Source organism: Colletes gigas, unplaced genomic scaffold (assembly GCF_013123115.1).
Source record: "Colletes gigas isolate AHSC1104 unplaced genomic scaffold, ASM1312311v1 Colletes_gigas_Sc00011, whole genome shotgun sequence".
In the NCBI taxonomy this organism is placed as follows: domain Eukaryota; kingdom Metazoa; phylum Arthropoda; class Insecta; order Hymenoptera; family Colletidae; genus Colletes; species Colletes gigas.
In genome coordinates this window covers 2,973,986-2,987,441 of record NW_025106640.1, presented here as the reverse complement: position 1 = coordinate 2,987,441, position 13,456 = coordinate 2,973,986, and the positions used below count along the sequence as shown (strand labels likewise).

The 13,456-nt window shown below is 31.5% G+C and overlaps 4 protein-coding genes across 7 annotated transcripts; 3 read left to right on the top strand and 1 right to left on the bottom strand.

Moving 5' to 3' along the window:
- The first annotated feature begins 503 nt into the window (after positions 1-503).
- LOC122398107 (neuferricin) lies at positions 504-2,320 on the top strand. 2 transcript variants are annotated; one of them, XM_043397705.1, is made up of 4 exons: positions 504-1,021; positions 1,135-1,275; positions 1,358-1,544; positions 1,602-2,320. In XM_043397705.1, the coding sequence occupies exons 1-4, from the start codon at positions 748-750 to the stop codon at positions 1,789-1,791; spliced, it is 792 nt and encodes a 263-aa protein (XP_043253640.1). In that variant the 5' UTR covers positions 504-747; the 3' UTR covers positions 1,792-2,320. The 2 variants fall into 2 exon arrangements, with proteins under 2 accessions (XP_043253640.1, XP_043253639.1); XM_043397704.1 differs by having other exon boundaries at positions 504-1,066.
- A 398-nt stretch (positions 2,321-2,718) lies between these two features.
- LOC122398301 lies at positions 2,719-4,720 on the bottom strand. 3 transcript variants are annotated; one of them, XM_043398028.1, is made up of 5 exons: positions 4,422-4,720; positions 3,978-4,130; positions 3,817-3,851; positions 3,400-3,546; positions 2,719-3,324 (listed from the first exon to the last, which is right to left on the bottom strand). In XM_043398028.1, exons 3-5 carry the CDS (start codon positions 3,840-3,842, stop codon positions 3,009-3,011), a joined length of 489 nt encoding a protein of 162 aa, XP_043253963.1. In that variant the 5' UTR covers positions 3,843-3,851; positions 3,978-4,130; positions 4,422-4,720; the 3' UTR covers positions 2,719-3,008. The 3 variants fall into 3 exon arrangements, with proteins under 3 accessions (XP_043253963.1, XP_043253961.1, XP_043253962.1); XM_043398026.1 differs by lacking the exon at positions 3,978-4,130; XM_043398027.1 differs by having other exon boundaries at positions 2,720-3,324; positions 3,817-4,130; positions 4,422-4,719.
- An 863-nt stretch (positions 4,721-5,583) lies between these two features.
- Positions 5,584-10,728, top strand: LOC122398587 (transcription initiation factor TFIID subunit 2). Its single transcript, XM_043398627.1, has 18 exons — positions 5,584-5,711; positions 5,783-5,946; positions 6,077-6,293; positions 6,363-6,601; positions 6,692-6,913; positions 6,991-7,204; positions 7,277-7,528; positions 7,603-7,811; positions 7,899-8,138; positions 8,247-8,496; positions 8,574-8,714; positions 8,793-8,983; positions 9,058-9,269; positions 9,341-9,560; positions 9,632-9,785; positions 9,861-10,025; positions 10,107-10,280; positions 10,371-10,728. Exons 3-18 carry the CDS (start codon positions 6,102-6,104, stop codon positions 10,608-10,610), a joined length of 3,315 nt encoding a protein of 1,104 aa, XP_043254562.1. The 5' UTR covers positions 5,584-5,711; positions 5,783-5,946; positions 6,077-6,101; the 3' UTR covers positions 10,611-10,728.
- Positions 10,729-11,302: 574 nt separating this feature from the next.
- LOC122398588 (transcription factor E2F4-like) lies at positions 11,303-13,386 on the top strand. The gene is made up of 7 exons (XM_043398628.1): positions 11,303-11,471; positions 11,792-11,901; positions 12,015-12,285; positions 12,366-12,586; positions 12,808-12,917; positions 12,985-13,032; positions 13,103-13,386. The coding sequence occupies exons 1-7, from the start codon at positions 11,364-11,366 to the stop codon at positions 13,210-13,212; spliced, it is 978 nt and encodes a 325-aa protein (XP_043254563.1). The 5' UTR covers positions 11,303-11,363; the 3' UTR covers positions 13,213-13,386.
- Positions 13,387-13,456: the final 70 nt, after the last annotated feature.

The following is a 13,456-nucleotide window of genomic DNA, read 5'->3' as shown; positions in this document are numbered from 1 at the left end:
ACAATTAATATCGTTTATTGTTTTCACGACGATGTTCTGAATATTACTATTTACTTACAACGATATCATTTTATTGAACAATTTTTACAATAGAATACCAGACATAAAATAGATCCGATAGGTACCTTATATTGCAATAAATTATTATAACATCGTAAAAATAAAGAAGATACAAATGTTCAATAGAATGAGAAATAAAGTGTTAAAATCGACAATCCTACTACTGTTATATTTAAATGTGTATCTAATAAAGGACATACGTATGTGTGCATACATCTATGTTATGCACCTTTATATAAACTGTCACACTTTTACGTAATATTAAAACGTTATTAAAACAAATAATGTTCAACGTATTAAAAACCTTTTATACAGCCCGCCGTTTCATTTAAAGGTGTCTACCAGCATCTGCAACTGACGTGACAGAACTATAGTAAGAAATCTTTCCAAAAATATTCTTACATTCGTTTAAACGACAGTTTTTCTCTTTGTGCTTTCTTCACGAGAAGACTTTACAAAAACTATGAGTGCATACTGCATGTAGATATGATAAATAAGAACATCCTGATACGTTCGACAGTTGTGTTAAATATATATCAAAAATTCGTTATACAAAAGTTTGAATAATTATATTAACAATACCGTTCCTAACTTTCTTCATTATTCATTTTAGCACTTACGATATACAAAATATTTTTATTGTAAACATAATAATTTTATTAACGAATGTTATAAAATAGAGAAATTATGTTGACTAAGTACGTTTGGTTATTGCCACTGTTCGCATCTATTTGTTTACTATACTCGTACGATTATCTATACGAAATAAAATTTAATTGTCTACAAAAAGGATTAAACATCATTGATAGTATTTATTCTAGTTTGAATATCAATTCAGATTCAGTTTCAAAATTTAACACAGAACAGAAAGTATTTACACAAAATCAACTCAAGAAATATACAAACTTGAAAGATGGTTTGTATATTTCAATCTTGGGGCAAGTTTTTGATGTTACAAAAGGTGCAAAACATTACGGGCCTGGTGCAAATTATCATGCCTTTACTGGTATAGCTTATGATAAGATTGTATACGTAATAATATTTGTACAATGTATAAAATACAGATGTTTATAGGCCGCGATGCATCCTTGGCCTTTATTACAGGGGAGTTTAATGATAAAGGCTTAACAGATGATATCTCTTCGTTATCTGTGCAACAAGTTAAGGCATTGAACGATTGGGTACAATTTTATAATGAGAATTACATTTACAAAGGTATTTTTAACATCATCTCTAATTGCATATAATTATGAATCGGTGGATTATTTCATTTTCAACTGTTTTTCTTTTTGCACAGGAAAATTAAATGGTAGATATTATGACGAAGATGGTACTCCAACCAAAGAGTTTCATAGCATACAAAGAATATTAGTACAAGCCAAAGAAAAGCAATTTGAAGAGGAGAATAAAAAAAGAATGTTTCCGCCGTGTAATGTAGAATGGAATCCAGACTCTGGGACTACAGTATGGTGTTCTAAAAGAAGGTATATATACAAAAAAATTTCACTTCATTAAAATTATTAATATTTTTCTTTTTTCAGTGGAGGAATAGAAAGAAATTGGATCGGTGTACCAAGAATGTTATTTGAATCTTCAAATTTCAAACAATATAGGTGTGCATGTGTTAAACTTGATAGCGAGGAGTTTGAGGAGACCAAAGGTATGGTCAGAGAATATGATGGATGTCCAAAAACTGCAATAAAATGTGCTGTGAAAACAAATAATTTATAGTAATCAGAGACATAATATTAAGTTGTAAATAGAATGACCGTTTTTTAAATTTTTATTTCAAACTTATTATGTATTTTTCTAATCCAAATAATCTCCATTAACTTTGACATACCTTCATCACAGTACAAACGTACGAATGCTTTTCTGAAAGACATTTTAAATACGAAAAGTAATAAATTCGTACAATGTAAATTTTATATGTAATCTTTACTGAAACACCCTTCCCGACAAAACGCTACTTAAATATTTGAAAAAATGATGAGTGTAAGAGAAAACCTCGTATTTTAATTCTGTTAACTTACTGTTTTGCAACATCTGGCCAAGTATTGTTATGCAGCAATAACACTGTGCCTGTTGACTAATATTGATTGTGTAATACGCAAATTTTCCGCACATTGTATCAATTTCTTGATAAATGAATATTATTTCTAATCACATACAGTGTACAGTGTACACAAAATTACATTTATTTACGTGCGAGGTATACATTTTTCAAAAGGAACGAATATGGCACCATCTACAAAGTAAAAGGCGGAAAATCTAAATTGTGAAAAACAATTATTTCATTTAGAAGAATGCGATATAATGAATTTATGAAATTATAATATATTGTTGCGTGTTGAAAACTAATAATTTGTTATATATTTTTATACAGCAATACAATTGTACATACTTGGTGATACAAAATATATTATATTTGTAAAAAAAGAATACATTATAGTAATTTGTTATTTTAATTATCAGAAACCGTAAGATTTTAAATAAATATTTATAGCATTTTATTATTTCATTAGTTTCTTTTTAATTCGTGTCATTTTATAAGTTTATTCATACTCAAGATGTACTTTACAACACAACATTAAAATTTGCAAGCAAGTCTACAATAGGCAAATGGTATACAATACATTATTTAAATACAATGATATAAATGCACTAAAAAAATAATTAAGTAGAGACTTATTATATATTCGAATATAAAAATTGTTATTAAGACATATTTCTTTTGGTAATACTTGTCTTATTATATAAATACACGGCAGTGCATTTATAACACAACCTGTATTGTGTTAATGCCTTTCCTCGATGTTTCAGTGATATGATGTAACAAGAAAACAGATTCCCTTGTTGTAGAATTCCTACCATCATAACTACTTTGTACAATTTTCAAAAATCTTGCAACAGATTGAAAAATAGTACCATATTAATGGTTTGTCTTTTCACTTTGTTTCACTATCAATTACCGCTGAAGACTCTGTTCCAGCAATATTTAATTTATTAATCATCATCTCTATAGATGGACTTTTTCGTCCGGAGGGTGTGTCTTGAAATTGTATGGTGCTATATCTTTTTACACTCATATGTGTAAAATTCTCACTAATGCTATCTTTTTCTTCGTGAATGGTTTCCAAGTTTGCTCTTTTCCTGAAACTCTTGAAACTCTTCTTTGGATATTTCTTTGGAAATTCTACCTTATGTACTGGATTCCATTTGATCGTCTCTGTACACAATCTTTTTCTTGGTTTTAAACTGCATCTAATGATACGTGTAAAGAAATTTATTCTTTTCATTTAATTCTTTGTTTACATAATTTTTAATATATTATTATACCTTCTCTTAAGACTTTCAGTCAATTCAGATATAGATATATCCCTTTTGATCTTATTTTTTGCTGTTAAATAAGAAGCTATTTTGTACACTTCTAAAGTAGCCAGTGCCGCTGGCACAGTATTATCGACTACAGCTTGTGTCATTTTTCTGAAGAAATTAATTTACATTAATAATAAACTAAACTTTTTAAGAACTACACGACTGAAAAATATTTATATGCTTTCTATAAAATAAATTCAGGGAAAATAACAGATATGACTTAAAGAAAAAGGTCTTAATATTATATTCTTTTGCTAATTTATTTATTTAAAAAAAAAAATAGCTTAAAAATATTGGCAACGGAGACACGAATATACATAAATATTTATAAAATATATGACCAAAAACGTCTAAACATGCAATTCTTGGAAAACTTACTTTGTATCAGATTGTGGTTCGTCCATTTGGAAAAACTAAAATATTTATACGTTTAATTTAACATTACTTAAAAATATCATTAACCTGTTATATATTGTACAACGTATGTACATTAAAAGTATTCGATAAACAATTTTAAAAATATGATACATTCAGCATACCCATGTATATTACAAATTTTCAATAGGTTCAAGGAAATGATTTTCTTGAAATCTAACATCCACAATGCCCTCGAAGTTTTTACGATTTGTAGCTTATTTACATTATTATAAGGTATAGTAGAAAGTATGCATCGATATAAAATTGTTATTTATCTGTTGAGAATGTAACACACTTGAATATAACACATGTTCGTCAAGACAATTACAAACAATAATGCTTTGCGATCGTCGGTTTTTTTTTTGTCAATCTTCCATCAGTCTCACCTTTCACTATTAAACTTCAAACTGAAGAGTAACAATCACTAACAACTAGCAACGACTCTCTCTTCCCAAGAATTATACACGCATACACTGCACACACTGTGATTTGTTTTGTTCTAAACTGTTCGGAAGCTCAGAGAGAAGGAAATAAAACGCGAGAAAAATGGAAATGTATATACTCACCATAGTGACATCTGTGCACTGGCTCATCATCTCGTGCATTCTCCGTTCTTCTCTGAAAGAAACCTAAAACCTAAAACAGTAAAATACTGAACCAGTGTGTGGAGTCTCAGCTCAGCTGCTACGTACAACCAATGATTGAATAGCAAAGTCAATGATGCCGCGTCTCAATGTTTGTTTGCGTACTACTTCTACGGAAAGTCTGGTTTTAATGTATTAAAATGTCATAAATATTTACGTGTACAGTTGACTTTTATGGAATACAGAAATACAGTATTTTCTCTATGTAAGCTCGGAACTCGTCCACGATATAAGCAAATATCGTATCCCCTCTACTTATCCCCACTGCGTACCGTTAGAACTCAACACCCGCTGTACCGGCGAGTGTGTGCCTTCCTAAGGGCGGTTCCCTAAGATAGCGGCGCGCTTGACGTGTCGGTCGTCGAACATTGTCATACGATACGGGTTCAAATTACTAAGGCAACACTAGTGCAATGATACAAATTTTTTATTTTTCCTTTCCCTGTTTTGAGACTTTTAACATGTCTGTGGCAGTTTTCTGATTTAACTAAGATGTTTAACCTCTACCAAGAGGAATTAAAACACCGATTTCGAATAGGCTCGCGTAAACATCGCCTGTGTTTCGCTACGGCCGACCCGAAGCGAAGTAAGCGATAGCAAATTCGGCAATGCTCGGTCGCTCAGTCCCTCTTTGTCATATGCTCGCTGTTCTTTTCTACACTCGCCGCCTCCAGTAGACGTCAACAAAGTATCAAGAATTGTTTCTCGTCCACGCTATAGCCGAGCGTTGAACCTCGAGAGCGTCACTTTTATAGAGACAATACTGTAATTGCAAGTTGATCAAATAGATCAGTGGAAGCAGATAAATGGAGACATGAAGAAAGAAAGAACGGCCGATAATAGCCGACCATATAAATTATAAGTATTTTCGTGTCTTCTATAGCAAATAAAAGCCACTAATTACGATTGACATACAAACAAATAAAACTTGTACTTGTAGAAATACTAAAATTTATTAAATATTCTAAAGGGAGATTCATAAACGCATAATTTCAATTCATTTTAAGTTTCTGTATTAAGGTTATATTTACGAACTTCTGTATTTACAATGTTATTTTGTAACGTTAAATGTAATTTTCTTGCAATAATAAAAACGTTTATTTAATATTTTATCGTATTTATAACAGTATTGATTTAATATTTTTTTAATATTTCAAGGCTCACCAAATAGTGAGTCTCACAGGTATAAGTTTCCAGAGGAAAAGTATTATTGTAAGTGTAATAATTATTCTTAAAAAGAGTTATTGTATGTTTTATATCACAAGTATGTTCTTTATGTGCAGGGCTTTGTGGAATTGACAATTGTTCCACTTAGGGATACATTGAGACTTATAAAGCTTAATGCAAAACAATGTAGAATTTATAGAGTATGCTTGAATGATACTTATGAGGCACCATTTCAATATTTTGATCCATTTTTGGATATATGCCAAGGAGATGGAAAACAGTAAGTACTCCTTTGGGGAAATATATGAAGCATTTTTATATGATGAAAGCATAATTTATATAGAATCTGATAAATTTGATTACCTGATATGCCTTATATAATATAATACATTCACATTATGTTCTTGCAGAAGATCATTGGAATTTTTTTCAAATATGCATTTGGCAGCAGCACAGAGGGTTGATCCAGACAATAATGCAGGAGAGTTAGTTGTGCAAATCCCACCAGATGCAGCACATCTAGTTGCTGAAGGTAGAAGTTTAAGAATTAGTATAGAATTTTCTTTGGAACAGCCACAAGGTGGAGTACATTTTGTTGTACCAAATTGTGAAGGAACTTTAGCAGAGGTAGAATAAATTTATTACATTTATATAAATACTGTTTTTAAGTGCTTAAATATATTCCTATTTTTTTAGAGAGGTGCACATATGTATACATACAGTTATGAAAATTCTTCAAGACTATGGTTCCCATGTGTTGATAGTTTTGCTGAACCGTGTACTTGGAAACTGGAATTCACTGTTGATGATTCCATGACAGCCATTTCTTGTGGTGATCTTGTAGAAGTTGTATATACTCCAGACATGAGGAGAAAAACATTTCATTATGTTCTTAACACACCAGCATGTGCACCAAATATTGCTCTTGCAGTTGGGTAAGCAAATTAATACAGTATTTACAATAAAGAGAAAATCATAATTTTGTTTACTTATATGAAATTTAATGACTTATTTTATTTTTGTAGGCCTTTTGAAATATTTGTAGATCCATATATGCACGAGGTAACACATTTCTGTTTGCCTCAATTATTACCATCATTAAAAGTGTCTGCAAAATACATGCACGAAGCGTTCGAATTTTATGAAGAAACATTGTCAAATAGATATCCTTATTCTTGTTACAAACAAGTCTTTGTAGATGAACTAGACGAAGATATCAATGCATATGCTACTATGAGTATTTTAAAGTAAGTAACGTTAATAAATAATTTTAACATTAAGTATTTAAATATTCAGTAAGAATTATGAATTTGTTCGTTTACAGTACAAATTTGTTACATTCTACCGCGATAATCGATCAGGTGTATGTCACAAAAAAAGCCATGGCACAAGCTGTCGCGGAACAATTTTTTGGTTGTTTTATATCTATGCAAAATTGGTCTGACACATGGTTACCAAAGGGTATATCAACATATTTAACTGGTTTATATGCAAAAAAATGTTTTGGAAATAATGAATACCGGGAATGGGTCCAATCGGTGAATAACATTCTTTTTATTCGCGTATGTTGATGCAAGTTTATTGGAGCCTAACATTATTAATGCTTTCAGGAATTACAAGAAGTTGTGAAATATGAAGAGCTGTTTGGAGGCATAATATTAGATTCTTCTCAACCACCAGCTCCATTACCTATTGCAGCTAACACACCAGCGCCCACGCCAAGGGCTCCAGATCCTGGTTTTTATTTTCCAATAAGAAATCTTCACACAATGTCCCCAAAGTACATCGAAGTACTTCGCAAGAAAGCGCATTTAGTGATTAGAATGTTAGAACATCGAATTGGGCAAGAATTGCTTTTACAGGTGCATATTAGTATTTTAAGTAAATTCTTCTAATCTTTTTGAAGCGAATTAAAATTCATTCCACTACCTCTTAGGTTTTTAATAAACAATTATCCCTTGCTGCTAATGCCGCACAACAGAAAATTGATTCTGGACTTTGGTCTCACATGTTGATTAGTACAAATGTATTTACAAAAGCGATCTTTACCGTGACAGGAAAAGATATGGCAGTGTTTATAGACCAGTGGGTCAGGACTGGTGGGCATGCAAAATTTAGTTTAAGTTTCGTATTTAATAGGAAAAGGTATGGTATAATAATAATTAAAAAATATATTGTAAGTTTAATCGTTTGCTTGTAGTAAATAGCATTAATATCAAATGTACTATCTAGAAATACCGTGGAATTGGAAATCCGGCAAGATACTACAAACCAAAGAGGAATTAGAAAATACGTAGGTCCACTTTTAGTAAATATCCAAGAATTGGATGGTACTTTCAAACACACCTTACAAATTGAAGGTACTGTAGCAAAAGCGGATATAACGTGTCATAGTAAAAGTCGTAGAAATAAAAAGAAAAAAATTCCACTGTGTACCGGAGAAGAAGTGGATATGGATCTCTCTGCTATGGAGTAAATATTATATTATGATAAAGAACATTGTAATTTTATTAAAACTATTACTTTAAGGCAGAGATATACTTATAAGAGTAATTCAATGAATGTGTCTTTCATTCACAGTGACTCTCCTGTATTGTGGATAAGATTGGACCCTGACATGACACTTATGCGCGCTGTTCAAATCGAACAACCCGATTACCAATGGCAGTATCAACTAAGACACGAGCGCGACGTTACTGCACAGCTGGAAGCTATAGAAGCTCTACAGAATCACGCAACACCAGCCACACGACTAGCGTTGACCGATACTATTGAAAATGAGCATTGCTATTACAAAGTTAGACTACGTGCAGCACACTGTTTAACTAAGGTCATTTATACCTAGAGCATTTATATTCCGTGAACCATTATTTACATTACAATTATATCAGGTATATTTTCTAACAGGTAGCTAATGCAATGGTTGCAACATGGGCGGGTCCACCGGCAATGTTAGCCATATTTCGTAAATTATTTGGATCGGCTTCGTGCAGACGTATAATTAAACAAAACAACTTCTCAAATTTTCAGCATTATTTTCTGCAAAAGGTAAAAATAAAATTTTCTGAAATAGACAGATTATTACTTTGTAATACAGTTAGTATATTTTGTTACATATTTATTCAGACTATCCCTGTAGCAATGGCTGGTTTACGCAATGCTCACGGTATATGTCCGCCTGAAGTTTTAGCGTTTCTAATGGATTTATTTAAATACAATGATAACAGTAAAAATAGATATTCGGATAATTATTATAGAGCTGCGTTAATCGAAGCTCTCGGCGCTACTGTCACGCCAGTAATTAGTATACAACAGGGGTATGATGAAAACATTGCAAAGAAAATTCTATTACATTTTTATTATCGTGTATGTTTAACGTGTTTTCTTTTAGGACAGCTATTACTGCCGAATCTTTATCAGCCGATACGAAAGCTATATTAGAAGAGGTCACTAGAAATTTGAATTTGGAAAAATTATTGCCCTGTTATAAGTACACGGTCAGTGTCACCTGCCTGAAAGTCATACGAATTTTACAAAAGTTTGGCCATCTTCCAAGTAATCCCCACCTTTTCAGGGCATATGCTGCATATGGACAATTCATAGGTATAAAATACTGCATATTATATATATCATTAAACGCTAACGAAATTCGTATCTCATTACAATTGATTTAGACGTTAGAATCGCAGCGTTGGAAGCATTAGTTGACTTTACAAAGGTGGACGGTAAATGGGAAGATTTAGAGTTTTTATTAGATATGATAGAAATGGATCCACATCCTGGTGTGCGACACAGATTGGTGAGACTTATGGTTGAAAATCCACCATTCGAAAGAGCGCACAAGCATCGTTTGGATCGTTTTGAATTAGTCGATCGTATATGGAATTTAATTAAGTACGTTTCATTTTAAAGAGCATGGAATTTAATTTCTTTTGTAAGAGTGTTCAATATATTTGTTGTTACAGTGGTATGCTTTCTCATGATCCTAAAATACGATGCGATTTGGTAGATTTGTATTACACTTTATACGGTTCAAAACACCCACTCTGTCTTCCCATTCCTGAACTTGCTGCTCTTACTAAACCAAAGAAAGTAGGCCCGCAAAGCCCCGAACAAGAAGTACGTACTTTGTGAAAAATTTTAAACAAAAATGTTATTTTTAAAAAATTATAGAATAAATCATACATATTTCAGATAAAACCAAACATACCACACATCAAACATGAACCACCAGTAGTGGAAATAGATAATACAAGTGCGATAGGTAAACGAAAATCCTCTCCAAACAGAGATATTCCAGGCCCTTCAAATTCAGTGGAACATGGTCCTGAACCAAAACGACAAAAACAGACATCTAATGTGAGTCATAAATTAATGCGTAGCAAATATTTTGCTTGATAATATTACATTATTAATTATTTGTTCTCTTGCATTGAAAAGGATGACCGAGTACCTTCTGTAACTAGCGAAGGTAAAGTTAAGTCGGAATACTATAGCGACAATTCTGCATCATTGCCTGGTATCTTAGGAACTGCAGGACCAGTAGGTTTCGAACCAGGAATGTTTAAAAAGGAAGTAGAAGAACACAAACAGAAGAGTGATTCTATAAATAAGGTAATTCGCGTTCTAAAAACTTTTTAGTTACAGTATTCATGTGCAGCTTGTGTATGTATATGTATTTGTATCTGTAATTATACTTTCCAGAATAAGAAGAAGAAGAAGGACAAAAAGAAACATAAGCATAAGCATAAACATAAACACGATCATAAACATGGCAAGGATAAAGAGAAAAAGGATAAGGACAAAGATAAAGGCAAGGAAAAAGAGAAAGATAAAAGTAAAGAGTCTTCTAATATGAAAGTAAAAGAAGAAACTCTAAGTTCTGCAAGTTCTAGTCTCAGCCCAGATGCAACGACTATTACTAACGAATTTATTTTCCCATAGCAGTGTATTCAATTATTTTATTACAGTCTGTTATGGTTAAGATTGTATGTATCTTATATAATTTTTATATAACTTAAGACCATCATTCTGATGTATCATGGATCAGAATGTTGATCATCAGCAGCTGTAAATATTACATATTTTTAAATATATTGATATAAAATGTTTTTCTCTAATTTTGTTAAATAAAGTGAGTAAAATGAAAATGTTGTATTAACCCTACACACTACGCGATTTTTATAGAGTGATCTACGTGAATGTATCCGACATTTTTGAAATTATTTTTTAGCAAAAATTTAAAGAGCATTTCAAGGTCATATAAAATCGTTTAATTTACGAAATAATTGTTCCCAGTATAAAATATTTTCTAACATCACCTGCTGTATAAATAACTATTTATATGAAAGCCTATACCAATAAATCGAACAATATAAAGATTTCAAAGATAAAAGACGAACTAGTGATTTGATTTTGGATGGTCTACGTACACAAAAAATATGTTTTCTGGCATAACTTTTAACTTAGTTTTATTCAACTTATCGTTATCTAACTTTTTAAAAGAAAACACCATTTGATAATCGAAGCAACAATGATCATTTCTAAATACATACGTTAAATCTCAACACTCTATCGACACTAGAGACGCGCTCATATTTAAATACTTCCTGCGCATTAGCTAGGATGGCGTCTGTGGTGTTGCGGCAATTTCGAAGGGAATAGTGAGTTTTGAAAATTTTGACAACGACCTCGAGAATGGCAGATAATCAACAAAGTAGATTTGAAAAGTCTCTTGGTCTATTAACGACTCGTTTTGTCACTTTATTACAGAAAGCGAAAGATGGTGTCCTCGATCTAAAAGTAGTAAGTGTTTTCGTAAAAGCCCAGATATAAAAAGTTAATCTGCCTGCTAGGTTAAGTTGTCGCGGGTGTACACGCCATTTCTAGCTTGCGGGAATTTTGAAACAAGTACCGCTAAAATCATCGTTTCAGTTTCATTACCAATATCTTTACTTTAAAGAATACTTCTATATTATAAATTATACGAGTTCAAAATTACACGACTAATACGTTAGAAGTTTTAATATCTCAATGTGCTATCCTACATAACCTAAAAAATAATAAAATTGTTCAGACCCTGGCTATATCTGATAACGTATGATAATAGATTTATAAAATTCTAGGCTGCTGATATTTTAGAAGTACGACAGAAAAGACGAATTTATGATATTACAAACGTCCTTGAAGGTATTGGACTCATAGAAAAGAAAAGTAAAAATAGTATCCAGTGGAAGTATGTTCTTTTTGTGTTCATCATTTTTTGAATACTTTGTACACTCTGTATGTAAATTTTATGATTCAGTTTTACATGTCTTATATAATATAATATTTTAAATATATCAACAGAGGAGCAGGTCCAGGTTGTAACACCCAAGAAGTTGGTGAGAAATTGACTGATTTAAAAGATGAAATTAAAAAGCTAGAGGATCATGAACAGTTATTGGATATGCACACACAATGGATTCAACAGAGTATAAAAAATATAGAAAATGACTTGATCAATAGGAAATATGCATATATCACGTATGAAGATGTAAAAGAAAACTTTCCAGCTGAATTTGTATTAGGAATTCAAGCTCCTCCTGATACAGAATTAAGCGTACCAAATATAACACAGGTACTATACCTTATGTTTACACAGCTTTATATATATTATATAATAACGTTTTATTATGTATACATGGTTTTTATTGCTAGCCCCTAGAAGAAGAAGAAAAAGAAATAAATTATGAAATGTTTCTTAAAAGTAGCTCAGGCGAAATTAAGGTATATATGATTCAACCAGAATTAGCTAAAACGTACGATAATAAAATATTAGAAATGAGATTGCAAGAAGAGGCAAAAGGTACAAAAAGATGCAAAGAAGAAGATGAAAAGAAGGAGGAAACTAATGTTAAACCAAAGAGAAGAGTTGGAAGGTAAGGAAGAACTTATGGAAATAAAGAAACATGCTCTATTCGCATCAAAATTAGTAAGATAATATTTTTGACCTGCAAAGAGCATACAATAATTGATCTTGTAAGGGGATGAATAGATGTCTAGGAAAAATCTGTTCTTTTGGTATAGATCATACAATACAGTAGCACCATAAATACTTGTCCCATACAATCATACTGATTTTAAAATTGTATTGTTTTAGGCCACCAAAAGGAGCAAGTAAACCTGATCCTGTCATATCTGACGAGGATGAAGAGGATGATGCAGAATTAATAGAAGCAAAAATAGTACTTCGCGATGTCAGCGCATCAGGTAGATAACATAAATTCGTATGGTACATATATAGTAAGCAGTATTCACTTGTATGTTACGATTTCAGATATAGCTCAGAAAGATTTGGAACTATTCGATCAACTTTATTCCGACAGTAAGTAAAAATATTTAAATGGGCAGGTAATACTGAAAGTGTTTATAATTTTTATAAATTTTATTTACAGTTTATGGACCGTTAGTGAGATTAAGTCCGCCGCCTAGTGAAAAAGATTATCACTTTAATCTTAGTGAAAATGAAGGGATTTGTGATTTGTTTGACATTACTGCAAAATGAGTAATACTAAGTTATATAGTTTAAATAATTGGATGGTTTATAAATCAGACTGTGCCAATAATGTGCAAAAATCACAGAAAAATTTGTTGACAATTTCTGAAGGCTGTTCTGTGTATATAATTTTAAAGAATGGATGTGGATAACGATCATTGGATACATGCAGTATTTTTTTATTATTAGAAATAGAAAAAAAATAATACAGAATTATAGAAAAAAATGTTTACACAGTCGATTTTTGTTGAAT